The sequence below is a fragment of the Dunckerocampus dactyliophorus genome, chromosome 6 (assembly GCF_027744805.1).
Source record: "Dunckerocampus dactyliophorus isolate RoL2022-P2 chromosome 6, RoL_Ddac_1.1, whole genome shotgun sequence".
NCBI lineage: Eukaryota > Metazoa > Chordata > Actinopteri > Syngnathiformes > Syngnathidae > Dunckerocampus > Dunckerocampus dactyliophorus.
In genome coordinates this window covers 1,334,217-1,348,408 of record NC_072824.1, presented here as the reverse complement: position 1 = coordinate 1,348,408, position 14,192 = coordinate 1,334,217, and the positions used below count along the sequence as shown (strand labels likewise).

Here is a 14,192-nt window from a genome sequence, read left to right as displayed (position 1 = left end):
GCTGGTGTTGTTCTGGGAGGCCACGCAATCGTAGGTGAAGAGCGTGTAGAGGAGTGGACTCAGCACACACCCCTGTGGGGTCCCAGTGCTCACAATTCTTGAGCTGGATGTGCGGTTGTGGACTCTGACTGACTGGGGCCTGCCTGTGAGAAAGTTAAACACCCAGTTACAGAGGGAGGGTGACAGGCCAAGTGTGAGGAGCTTATCTGTGAGTTTGTGGGGGCTGACTGTATTAAATGCAGAGCTATAGTCTATAAATAGCATTCTGACATATGTGTCCTGGTCCTGTAGGTGAGAAAGGGCTGTGTGGATGGCAGTGTTGACTGCATCATCCGTGGACCGGTTCTGGCGATATGCAAACTGTAGAGGGTCCACAGTGGCCGGGATGCTCTTTTTGATGTGGGTCATGACTATTCTTTCAAAGCACTTCATAACAATAGGAGTGAGTGCTATAGGGCGATAGTCATTTAAGCAGGTCACGTTGCTCTTCTTGGGTACGGGCACTATGGTGGTGGACTTAAAGCAGGTCGGTACAGATGCTTGTGCAAGCGACAGGTTAAATATGTCAGCAAGCACATCAGCTAGCTCTGATGAGCAAACCCAACCCGAAGTGCACGGCCTGAGATGTTGTCTGGGCCTGCTGCTTTTCGTGGGTTTGTTTTGTTCAGAACCCTGCGCACATCAGCTGATGTCACCATGAGAGGTGAGTCCTGTGTGCTCCCCAAGTCCAGCCACCCTCTCTGCTCATCAGGAGTTTGGGTTTCAAAGCGGGCATAGAACTCGTTCAGCTCATCAGGAAGTGTGGTTTGGCTGGACGTGGCTACGCTACTCCGCTGTCGATAGTCTGTGATGTGCTGGAGCCCCGCCCACATGTGCCGAGGGTCTGAGGTGGAATAGTAGCCCTCCAGCTTCTGTCTGTACTGTCTTTTGGCCTCTCGTATGGACCTCCTCAGGTCATATCTGGCCTTTTTGTAGTCATCAGCGGTGCCCATGACAAATGCAGTCCAACGAGCACGTAGCTTAGCCCTTACATCACAGTTCATCCACTGTTTTTGGTTAGGGTATTTTCTGTAATACTTGGTGGTGGTAACAGTCTCTATGCATGTGCTAATGTAGCCAGTAACAGCAGAAGCATATTCATCCAAATCAACAGTACAATCTTCCCTCCCCGCTGCAGTTTTAAACACATCCCAGTTTGTGCAGCCAAAGCAGTCCTGAAGTACTTGATCAGTTTCTTCATTCCACACTTTAACTGCTGTACTTACAGGGGGAGCTTTTTTGAGAAGTTGTCTGTATGTTGGATAAAGGAATATAGAGATGTGATCGGCCTTTCCAAAGTGGGGTCTTGGAACAGCCTTCAAAGCACCTTTCATGTTGCAGTAGACTTGGTCCAGGATGTTATTTTCCCTTGTGGGAAAGCTCACATGCTGGTAATATTTGGGGAGGACAGTCCTGAGGTTACAGTGGTTGAAATCGCCAGATATAATGAATACAGCGTCTGGGTGTTTGGTCTCGTGTTTATCAATGATGTCATGCAGGAGGGCTAGTGCGTTAGCGGTGTTAGCTCGTGGTGGGATGTAAACAGCAGTTAAATACACAGCGCTAAACTCACGAGGCAAATAAAAAGGTCTGCATTTCACCATCAGCAGCTCAATGTCCTGCGAGCAGTGCTTTTCCATCGTCTGTACGTCTGTGCACCACCGTTTGTTTACGTAAACACAGACGCCGCCACCTCTGTGTTTACCAGACGCTAAAGTCCGATCTCCCCGGTGAGCAGCAAATGTTTCCAACTGGATCGCCGAGTCCGGTATATCCTCCGTCAGCCAGGTTTCTGTGAAGGTGAGGACACAGCATTCCCTGATCTCACGTTGAGCTGTAATCCTTGCTCGTAGTTCGTCCATCTTGTTTTCAAGAGAGCGGACGTTGGCTAGCAGCAGGCTTGGTAGCGGTGGCCTAGTCGCTCTAGCGTTCTCCCGGCGCAGAAGAAAGGCAAAGTCTGAGAGGCTAAATGAAAGTTCATGGTGAACCCTGCCAATGTTCAAAAGTGTGTCTCTGTTGTAATGTACTGCGTGAGTGTGTTGAATGTCCAAAATGAACAATAAAATAGCAAAAAATAGAAAAAAACGGGAGAGTGTCACAGAGACGTCTGCCACGGAGGGCACCATCTTTGATTAAGGCCATCACACTACCACCATATTTTACTGTTGCTATCATGTTCTTTTTCTGAAATGCCAGATGTAATGGGTGACAGACCTTCCAGAACGTTCAACTTTTGAGTATTTTCCCAAAGGTCTTGGGGATCATCAAGATGTTTTCTGTTCTTAATGTTCTTTTTGTTCAGCAGTGGTTTTGGTCTTGGAACCGTTTTTGCCCAGTGTCTTTCTTATGGTGGAGTCATGAACACTGACCTTAACTGAGGCAAGTGAGACCTGCACTTGTTTGGATGTTGTTGTGGGGTCTTTTGTGACCTCTTGGGGTCATTTTGGTTGGCCAGCCACTCCTGGGAAGGTTCACCACTGTTCCATGTTTTGGCCATTTGTGGATAATGGCTCTCACTGTGGTTGGCTGGAGTCCCAAAGCTTTAGAAATGGCTTTATAACCTTTTCCACACTATTAGATCTCAATTCATCTCACTTAAGTTATGTTTTAACAGGGGGGGGCAGTCACCTTTTCACACATGCCCATGTAGGTTTGGATGTTTTTTCTCCCTTAATAATAAAAAGTTTCAATGAAAAAGTGCATAAAGTGTTGAGTTGTGTTTTCACTGACTAATATTTACATTTGTTTGATGATCTAAAGCATTTAAGTGTGCAACAACTAAGCAACCACACCACTGTAAAAATAAAGCAAATATATAAATATCGAAGCGTAACCTCAACTTGCATGAGCCACACTTGGCAGAACTCATTTTGTCACTTTTAAAAATAATCTTTTCAATCCCTCCACAGCCCATTGGCGCTCTGAACCCCAAGCGGGCCGCCTTCTTCTCCGACCGCTACGAGTCGTGGGACGACGACCAGGTGCCCAAGTTCCACTACGGCACCCACTACTCCACCTCCAGCTTCACGCTCATGTGGCTGCTGCGCATCGTAAGTGGTGTTTGAAGGCGGCCTCAGTGTTTCATTGCTTTCTAAAAGCGCCGTGTTTGTTGTGCACGTAATATTGTCTTTGTCAAGTGGACGCCATCAATCTAGCCATACTGCCCTCAGGGGAGCGGGAGGTTACTAAGTTTCTCTTTCCAATGAGCAGTGGTGTTTTTTTTTTTTTTGGTCTTGTGTTATTTGGCCAGTAGCTCACAGTGTCAGCGAGTCCCAGTGGAGCTGCCTCATTGATCCAAGGGCATCATTAGCAGGCTTATTCTAAGACCACTTTACCGCATAAGCTCACCTTAAAACTCTCAAATGCATTTTAACGATACAGGAAGCACAAGGTGAAGCCTTTCCTCCGTGTCGTATAAATGATATGTATCAGTGAGTCCCAGTATATGGTGGTCATTTCACTTGGGAGCTGTTGCGTGTATACTATTGATCTCGGCTAACAAGATTATACATGATTAGAAATGCTTTCTTGGCTTTAGGAGCTCACTGGGATTACTGCTGTTTGCTGCATGTTTGCATACATTTCCATGCACAAAAGTACACCACAATGTAGGGCTGGGGGATATGGACCAAAACTCACATCCCGATATATTTAGCTTGAATATCGGTAGACGATGTACAGCCCACGTTTTTTTTTCTTTAGACCAAATCAAAGCCAAATATACATGTCAAGTTGTTTTATTAAATCAATATTTAACGTGAGGATGCTTTTTGAAATGTTAGAGCTTCATGCAAGGTGCACCTTAAAAAAATCTTGCCTAAAAATATCCGCTAAAAATAAGTAGGCCATTCTCTTTTAAATAAAAGTCAGATGTAATCTTTTTTTCTAACAAACCTTTAGCTATGCTCACATCCTCAGCTAATAACAAAATATAAAGGAGTGCCCGGTTTAAGAGGAAATTTTGAAAATGTCAGCAACTAAATATTTTTTAGCTACCGGTAAGTAACCATTTTAGAAGACACAAGCATGTCCTTATTTTGTGGCAGGAACACCAACCTGCCACCTGCATCAGGCTTAGCAACTGTCTCACTAACTTCCTTGTACATTTGTGGTAGAGCTTGTTGTGCTAAATCATTGTGACTGCAAAGCTTGCTGGACATCGCCAGTCCATCGTCTTCAGCAGGTTTTTAAAGCTGTTTTTTTCCACTGTTGCGACGGGGACCATATCTTAGCAATGTGATAGGACACCGTGCTATAATAGGACACTATGTTATAATAGCACACCTCTTTGCTTTTCCTGTTCTGAGGAGCTCAACAGGAAAAAGAAGCAAGCAGTGAGCAATGTGTTGTGCAGGAGTTGTGCAGCCAGTGCACAGCTTCACACATTCCTCGCATTGCCAAGTTTTAAGGTGGCGAGAGTTAAACGGTAGCTCAGTACCGTTTAACTCTCGCTGTAGTCTTCCACCGCAGACACTGTTGCTGCTACTCCGCCCCTCCTCACTCCTCCTGCAAGCAGGGATGAGGGACATGCAGCGCAAATCCAGTCTATATGGATATGAACGATATCGTGGTTTTTAATATCATGCTTAAATCGATATTATTAAAATATCAGTATTGCCCAGCTGTACCACAATGCATGGTTTTCATCATGCTTCAGTGTTTAGTGTTCTTCCAAATAACAGTTCTCTACAAGGCTATATTTTCTCAGATAGTTGAGTAGATCTGAATAACTTTGTGTGCTGCGCAGCACAGCAGCAACAGAACCAATGTTGTAATAGCAGTAAGTAGCACACTGCTCAGTCAGCATTAGTAGCGCAAGTGGAACAAGCATGATTTTCACACCATCCGCTAAGTACCTATCGTATTTTATATACTAATAAGCGGCATCAGTCAAAAAATGAAAAAAAAAATGAAGCGGCGCTGGACAATAAGTGGCACTTAGAAGTATTTATGATGGTGCTCCTAACAACATTAAATTCACAAGAGAAGAAGAGCAAGCCAGGGAGAGGGGGGGCAAAGTTTGACGCAAACTAAAGCTACACAAGCTGAAATATGGCACATATTTACGGATACAATAAAACCTCATCTGTTTAATAATTGTCAGAATGTTGTGGAAGAAGACACTTTTCATACGTGGCGGGACATATTAAACACCAAAACTTCATTTTTGTATTCACAAATGAATGAAAATAGAGTGAAAATCAGGCATGTGTATTTAGTTAGTCAGTGGCGGATGTAGCAGCTGCAATCTCCAAGCAAGACACAATTGGCTTGGTTTGGTTTGGTTTAATTTATTTCGAACATGCATATGTCCGAAAAGGAGTAGGAAGAAGCAGAGCTTATTTAATCCTACCCCCTCTTCATATTACGTCAATTGCTAATACATGTGTGTACATACAAACACGTGCATACATATATAGTGTACACATACATCTGCACATATACAATACACACATATACAGTATACAGGTACATACGTTTAAGAATATATATATATATATATTGTCTTTTTTTCTCCTTTTCCTTTCCTTTTCCCTTTCTATTTATCCTGTCCTTCCTCTCCTGTTGATATCCACATCTTCTTTGGTTTTGCACTGCTAGTGACACTGAGTTTGTATACAAGAGTTCCTTTTATTAACTATGTCATGGTTATTGCAATTATGCTTATTGTCATAGTCATATGGTCTTTAATATGTTCCCAGATCGCTGATATCTTGGACAACAAGCACTCTTGCGACTCCTGGACCTCCTTTTAGTTTGATGTAGATTTTCCCGTTAGTGCTCCAAGTGTTTTGAATCTTTCCTTGCTTCCTCAGGTCTCGTGCTTTCTTGGCGATGTCGGAATTGCGTTTTGTGAGATGCTCATTCATGTAGACGTTGGTGCTTCTTAGCTTCTTTCCCTGTTTCAGCAGTGCAGCTTTGAATTCCCTGTTGGTGAACTTAATGATGACAGGTGTGGTGTTGTTTCTGCCATGGAGTGGGACGCAAGTGTCAATACTGTTGACATCGACATCCACCTCCTTCGAGTGTAGGAAGTTAGCAATCTGTTGCTTTATTGAAGGAACATCTCTTGACTTGGGTGTGACTTGGAGCCCTGTGAGGACCACATCATTCATTCGTGCCATCTGATCCATCTCGTCAATGAAGTTTTTAATTTGCTCCTTTATATTCTCCTTTGCTTCTTTCTCTTCCTCAAGGGTGGTGCGAAAGTCAGCATTGTCCTTCAATAGTGCCTTGATATCATCCTGTAGAATGTTGATATCATTAGTCCGAATGAAACAGTACTGCTGTCTAAAATAGCACATTTCTCAATCCACATAGCTATCATACTTTATCATACATTACTGACAGACATATAGTCCCCAAGACAGAGGTGTATTACAAGGTATTGTGGTCTGCTCTGCATCCTTCCATTGGTGTGCCCAACTGCATCACAACCTCCACTCAAGGAGTTATTGCAGCCACGAGGTGTTGCCAAAAAAACAGCTTTACTTTAACTGAAACGTTAACATAAAGGCAGCAGCACGTGTTCAGTTATGTGTGTGTATACTATCTATATTCATAACCATGATTAATCGCGTTTTGTCCATAATTAATAGTTAACTTAGAATTCATCAAATATGTTGTTTTCCATAATAAGTAGTCAATTTTATGTAAAGACATATCAATTTTGGAAATATGGGTCATTATTTTCTTAAAAAAAATAACATACACTTAGAAATCCCCCAGTTTTTACATGTTTAATGTGAGTGGCGTTTTGTCCCACTTTGTTGCACCGTCCTTGAACACACCTTCTAACTTTATAATTGATAAAATATACTTTTTAACTTCCCACACTGCACAGATAGAATACTGTAGTGTATTTTTCTGTTTTTTCTTGCACCTCATATTAGCTCCCAAATGCTGATACTCTGTGCGAATGCATGAAGGTAAGATTTGATGAGCTTATTGAGTGCTCATGTGTATATTCATTCAGTACACAGCCTCTCTGCAAAAACAACTCCAGGCTGGTACTGGTGGATGGTGGCTCTGTATTCATTGAGTGCTTTTAACTTGATGTGGTTCCTGTCTTAGTTTTACACAATACATCATATATAGGATCCATGAAGTGGCTTTAATGTGCGTATGTTTTACTAATGTGTTGATGACTAGCTAGTGTGCTGCTAATGCTAGGTAATGCTAGCGCTGCTGGCTCTTCAGCCAGGGTCACGTTGACATAAGCCCCCGAATAGTTGTCCACGGCTATTCCTGCCGTTAACCAGCAGCTCATGCCCACATTTTTGCTCGCAATTCAACGCAAAAAATCAGCCGAGTCACGGCTCGCATCTCGAGTAAACACTTGTTAGTTGGGACACTCGTATGCCGAGGTACCACTGTACCACTGTATAAGTGAAAATACAGTGACAGCCGTGACAATTCCAATCACAGCGACAGTAGACACAAATAACTTTGGTCTTGTTGAGAAAGCCATCTGTCAGGGCTTTGAAGATAGATTTACCAATCAAAATGACCGTTTCTGCATCCATTTCTCATCAATATTTGTTCCCTCTTGTGGTTCCACAGTCACCACTACTTCCTCAAACAGCACGTGTGGGCCGAGGGTCAAACAGCACGTCCGCACGTTAATCGCGCATCAAAAAGAATAGTGCCATTCAAGGAAACTTCCAACACATTAGCTAACGTCATACTTGACCTGCCAAACTGTGAAAAAAGTGTGACTTAAACTCCAGAAAATATGATGCATTTTAAAGCGCATACAGAGCTGGATGAAGCTACTGGATGCTGAATAGATGTTTGAGTAGAGGCGTTGAAAGCACATTTTTTTTGCAATCTGCAGGAGCCCTTCACAACGTTCTTCCTCAACTTCCAAGGAGGGAAGTTCGACCATGCTGACCGCACCTTCTCATCGGTGTCTCGAGCCTGGAGGAACTGCCAGAGAGACACATCTGATGTCAAGGTACAGTAGAAAATCCTGCATTGGTGCAGCAACACGCCAGGTCGGAATTGAATGAGATTGAGCCTGAGTACGATGGAACTGGAGTCTTTGGACTCCAAGACTTGGGGAACTTTTCTTTCCTGCGCTCCGCCTTGCAGTGTCTTGAAAGTCATATGTCAACAGACCTCACCTGAACCAGAGTCTTGAGCCAGATATTTACGCCCAACAATGAAGGTTCTGGTATTTAGTGATGCATCCCGGTCTGGCTGTTTAGGGTCTTGGTGCATCCCGGGCCTGGTGTTTAGAGTCTTGGTATCGGTGCATCCCAGCCTTGCTTTATGCCAGCGAGACCTGGACATGAGCAGTGACCTTAGACAACGACTGCACTCCTTTGATACCTTGTCCAATTCTAAAGAAATATTTCTCCAAAAAGGTTTTACTGCATTATAAGTCTGAAAAACACAGGGTCATCTTAAATTGGGGAGATTTACACATGCTGCCAAGGAAGTCAGGGCTTTGCTTCCTGCCACTCACACACACCTGCGGGGGAAAGTGTCTCAAAGGCTGTTAGCACAAACAGCGCAGGAGTTGTGATGCTAATTTGGAGATAATGGTGATCAAAGAAGCAGAGTCATGAAGCAAATGTCCAGCAGCTCAAAAAAAAAAAGGGGGGGGGGGAGGTGTCAGAATACTGAAGTCCCGATGTAATATTCCTTTGGTCAAGGTAGAGCAAGAATGGAAAGACTGGTAAGGGAATGCCAGTCACTACCAATCAGCATCCAGTGCAAAGCTTCCTGGCCCTTTGATCAAAGCAGGACGACTAATCCTCATCTGTCTCCGATCCAGCAGGCTTATAACCTGGACCCCAATCCTTTCCCTGCCGGGCCCCCAAACAAGGCCGGGTCAGCCTGGTATATGGCGGTAGCGCACTTTTAAGGGCTCCCCTCATACTTTACACTCAAGACTTTGTACGTCAAAGCAAAGATTGTAGCTCAGGTCCCTTGGCGCTGGGTCACAGGATCGGATAGTGGGGCACACGAAGGTGGTGGTGGTTTTTTGTTTTTTTTTGCACTTGATTTTGCTCAAGTCCACCCCCCTTGATAAAACATATGGATCGTGTTACAGCGTTGATTGCGAAAGGGCCTCGTTTGCTGCCTCGGTCTAGACCCGTCAAAGAGGATCAAACCAGGAGGACTCAGATCAAAACAATGAGGAAATCTGGACCACGTCACTTTTTTTTTTGTTTCCACGTCCAGCTGGATTTTTTCTTTGGTGTGCATATTTTTTTCAATGCAAATTGGTCGACTTTTTCCCGCTTGGACGCTCTCATTCATTTAGTAAAAGAGGAATTAGCGAGGAGATGTTTCAATTTAGTATGCTAAGTACACCATTTAGCTTTTAGCATTACAGCCTGCCAGAGGCCAAAAAGCCCTGGTGGTGTTGTTTTTTTTTCTAAAGAATTGGGTGATAATAGGCTACAACACCCAGATTGAATGTGCTTCTAGCCTGGGTGACGCTAGCCTGACCCCCCTGCTCCCCAATCCCTTGACCCCCAGCCTCAGCCTAGAGGCATCAGGGAGGTTAGAGGTAGCAACAGTGGAAGTGTAGCAAGGGGTGTTGGTGGGGGAGCTTGACATGGGGGCCAGGGACCGCTCCAGTGACCCGTGACAGGACAGGATTTGGGATCAGAGGGGGTGGCCTCTGACCGGCCCAGCGGAGAGGGGCCACTGCACATAATGCTGCGTGCAAGGCAGGTTTGTGGAGCCACGTAAAGCCCTCAAGCTTTTTGCTCGTGTGTTTGTGTGTGTGTGTGTGTGTGTGCGTGTGGATCCTGCAGCCAGTGAACCCCCCCAAGGGCTGGGGGCTCTCGTTAAGAGCTCGACCTTCTAGTTAGAGGTCAGCTCCTGCGTCGCCAGCAGATTTCAGAAGTGAGGAAGTTGTGTGTTTTTTCTAAGCGCCGTGTTTGCTTGCTCATTTGCTTTGCTGTTTTCACTGCCTTGATGAGCGCCTGCCGAGGAAGCAGTGTTTGTGTTTCTTCATTCATGCTCCTCAACTGATGTTTGCTTTCTTTTCTTCTACTCAGGCAGCGCCTCTTTGATTTCGTCTTCGAGCTGATGTTTACTTCTTCCTTTTCCTTGCACGAGCTACGCTTATGCTGAATGAACTATCAGTAACAAACACGAAGAAGGGAACATTTTTCACATATTGTCTCACGTGGTGACGTCACAGTAAAATGCCAGCAAAAATGCAAGAAAAAGCCTACACGGCAGTCATTTTATGTTTGTTTTGTTGCTATTATATAGCACATAACGCCCATGTGCTTGTTTGGATTGGGATTGGATGGATTTCCCCGTAGGACATCATGGAATGAGGAGTCACGGGTCAGACGGTGGCCATCATAAAACGATTATCAACTCTTCACTAACTCTTCAGTAACATTTCAACCTCTTGAGCTGTCATACAAGTGTAAAAAGAAATGAACGCCCTGCATAAAGAAGATTTCAAAACAGTATCTTTGTTCCCATTTTGCCACTTATGTGGTGAATTCACAGCAAAATACCAGCAAAAAGTCAAAAGAAAAAGCCTTTAGTCTTGAGGCTTTTTAAAATGATTATTGTTTCACCAGGGAATAACATAACAAAAGTCAAAACTGGAGAAGCACTCTGAGCGCAGACCTGTGCCAAGCGCCATAGTTCCCCCCCATATTGGGATTTACACCACAATAATAATGCTACCTTTTTGGATCAGTCTTTGATATTTTGTAGAACCTGTTGGAAACTTGTTCTGTGTTTTTTCCCAAGTGCTCTGATCATTGTTTGTGGAGTTCTATGCTCAAATGCCAAAAACGGTCCAAACTCTCGGTTAAAAAATCCTTTGAAAAATTCCTGGATCCAGACGGTGATCCGGATCACCCCCGAAATTTAATAAGTTCTTCCATATCCCATTTCCAACAATTCCTGAACATTTCATCCAAATCCATTCTCAACCTTTCAGGTTATTTTGAACACAAACAGACAAATAGATATAATTGCATAACCTCCGCGCTGCGCTTGGCAGAGATGATAAGAACATAAAGCTCCCTTTGGCCAGTCTACTTCATTCCTCAAGCTTTTGCCAGCGTTTGACTTGAGCTATGTTGTACTGAGCCGCCAGGACAGAAAAATCACGGCTCCGCCACCATTGCTACCGGTGCAGTAGGTTCAATTTCCGGTTCTATGGCTGTCATCATGCTCATCCTCCTTCCGATGCCCTTCTCTGCTGACACAGAAATTACACAAAAAGCCAAAGAAAAAGGGAAAATACACTTGTGGGATAGGTTGTTTTACATTGTAGTATTTTTCTCCAAGATGTCAATCTTTTTCCAGTTTGCACACCCCTTAATGCATTAAGTGGTGGGCTGATGACAGCATATGTGCATGTCACAAATAACTATATGTCAACTTTAATGTTCATCATTCACGACATGCAACAAATTCCACCTTCACCAGGCTGTTGTTTTTACCAAGAGGCCCAGAAATGACACAGCTTGCCGTCAAACAATAACACGGCATGATGCTCCAAGTTAGGCTTGTGCAACATCATGAAACGTGACTTTGCCCAACCGGTCTACATGTGCTTTGTGGACCTGGAAAAGGCAGGGACCGTGTCCCTCCTGGTGTCCTGTGGGGCAGCCAAGGTGTCGAGGGAGTCCAGTTCGGGGGCCTTAGGATCTCGTCTCTGCTATTTGCAGACGATGTGGTCCTGATGGCCTCATCGGGCTGTGACCTTCAGTGTTTACTGGGACGGTTTGCATCTGAGTGTGAAGCTTCTGGGATGAAACTCAGCACCTCCAAATGTGAGGCCATGGTTCTCAGTCAGAAAAGGGTGGATTTGCTCCCTCCGGGTTGGGAATGAGGTCCCGCCCCAGGTGGAGGAGTTCAAGTATCTCGGGGTCTTGTTCACAAGTGAGGGAAGGTTGGAGCGTGAGGTCGATAGGCGGATCGGCGCAGCGTCTGCAGTAATGCGGTCGCTGTACCGGACCGTCGTGGTGAAGAGAGAGCTGAGCCAGAAGGCAAAGCTCTCAATTTACCCCCCCATCTATGTTCCCACCCTCACCTATGGTCATGAGCTTTGGGTCGTGACCGAAAGAACAAGATGGCGGATTCAAGGTGCTGAAATGAGTTTCCTCCATAGGGTAGCGGGACTCACCCTAAGAGATAGGGTGAGGAGCTCAGAGTAGAGCCGCTGCTCCTTCACATGGAGAGGAGCCAGTTGAGTTGGCTCGGGCATCTAGTCCGGATGCCTCCTGGATGTCTCCCTGGTGAGGTGTTTCGGGCATGGCCAGTCGGAAGAAGGCCCCGGGGAAGACCTAGGACACGCTGGAGGGATTATGTCTCACAGCTGGCCTGGGAACGCCTTGGTGTGCTCCCGGTGGAGCTGGAGGAGCTGGTTGGGGACCGGGAAGTCTGGGATTCCCTACTGAGACTGCTGCCCCCACGACTCAGACCCGCATAAGCGGAGGAAAATGGATGGATGGATGGAATGACATGAAACAAAAGCGCTTACGTCCGCTGTGGTTACTGGATGACTCGTCGTCATTCGGGTCATAAGTTGTGTCAAACAAAAGTCTCGTAGAGTGAAAAGATTTCAACATGCTTTTTGATTCCCTTTTGGGCCACATGGTTTTACCCAAGCAAAACCCTTTTAAGATTGTTTTTCTTTTTTAAATTGTCATGATTGTTTTAAAACCCGTCCTGTTTTTAAACATCATCTGTACTGACAGGAGCTGATCCCAGAGTTCTTCTACCTCCCCGAGATGTTTGTCAATGCCAACACGTACAACCTGGGAGTGATGGAGGACGGCACCGTGGTTTCTGACGTGGAGCTGCCACCCTGGGCCAAGACCCCCGAGGAGTTTGTGCGGCTCAATCGGCAGGTACGGCGCCGTCTGGCACTCGCTTCCACCCTGCAAAAACAGCCATACTTGAAAGAAGCCCCAATGATATTGAAATGAAACAACTTTTCTTATTTCAAGCAAAAAAATCTGCCAACATTGTTGCTTGGCTAGAATTCTATTTTGCTTGTGACTTTTATATATATATATATATATATACTATATAATGTAAAATAAGCGAGCTGTTTTTAGTCACTTAGCTAGATTTAAGTCAAATGTTCTCATTACAAGGTAAGAAGTAAGTCAAATACTCTTAGAAGATTCTTAAATTGAGACAAAATTCTTTTTTGGCATGATTTGCATGTAAATGCACTGGTTTTTACATTTATAAACTAGATAAACAGTTTTCTTGAATGAAGTTGAATAATTTACACAGATTTTATGACTAGATTAAATTGAATACATCTTGGTACGCTCTATGAAATTTGCTGTGCAGCCTTCACATTGGTCCCAAATCAGCAAATCTTTAGATATATAATCTCTTGCTGAAGAATAATCAAAAGCTTTTTAGAAAAAGTAACTCATTTCTGGCAAAAAGTATCTTCATAAGAAATGGCTAGCTGTACTTTCTTAATATAAGATTATTTTTTTCAAGTGAAATTTGCTAGACAAGATATTGTTTCCTTTTAGGAATAAAATAAGCAATGGTTGCTTAAAATGGGACTTTGTTACTTTCTTGAAATGGAGTTTTTGCAGTGCACCACCAATGTGAGGTTTCCTTCTTTTTAGCCGACGGGAAACAATCAAGATGAATTTTGTTTGTAATTCAAATAGAAATGTTTTTTCCTGACACCCCCACTTCCTTCACATGCAGTCATGTTTGCAGGTGTTTACGAGGCCAAAAACACAGGATGCCATAAGGATCTGTACTTTCTACTTTCAAAAATGTAGATTTGTTTTAGTGGAGAGACCTAAGATAGTGACAGTATGCCAAAGTGGGCACATCCGGATGATGCATTGCATTGTTTCACTGCCGTTGGTTTCCCAGTGACCAGGTTTATGCAGAAACGACTTCACTGAGTTCCCATGTGGTGGAATGGTGCACGGGTCAAAGACAAATCCATCCAATTCTGTTAAAGGAAATGAAAGTTAAATTGAAAGGTGTTTTTTTCTTCTACATTTCGCTTAATTCCTCAGTGAATAATACATGAATTTGAACAACATTCAGGCAAATGCAGTAGGGAACGTATGTGTTAATATACGGCGCTGATCCAAAAAAGAGGTGGAAGTCTTCTTGTTTGTTCATATGCTAACTCTTCTACTCCTGAAGTGTTGCACGCAAAA

The 14,192-nt window shown here is 44.1% G+C and overlaps 1 protein-coding gene across 7 annotated transcripts in view; it reads left to right on the top strand.

Moving 5' to 3' along the window:
* Positions 1-14,192, top strand: part of lrba (LPS responsive beige-like anchor protein) — a 284,780-nt gene that overhangs the window by 195,099 nt on the left and 75,489 nt on the right. For all 7 annotated transcript variants that reach the window (XM_054778104.1, XM_054778108.1, XM_054778107.1 and 4 more), the window contains 3 exons: positions 2,949-3,089; positions 7,877-7,996; positions 12,738-12,890. In XM_054778104.1, the coding sequence (XP_054634079.1) occupies positions 2,949-3,089; positions 7,877-7,996; positions 12,738-12,890 (414 nt within the window). The remainder of the gene's footprint in view (positions 1-2,948; positions 3,090-7,876; positions 7,997-12,737; positions 12,891-14,192) is intronic.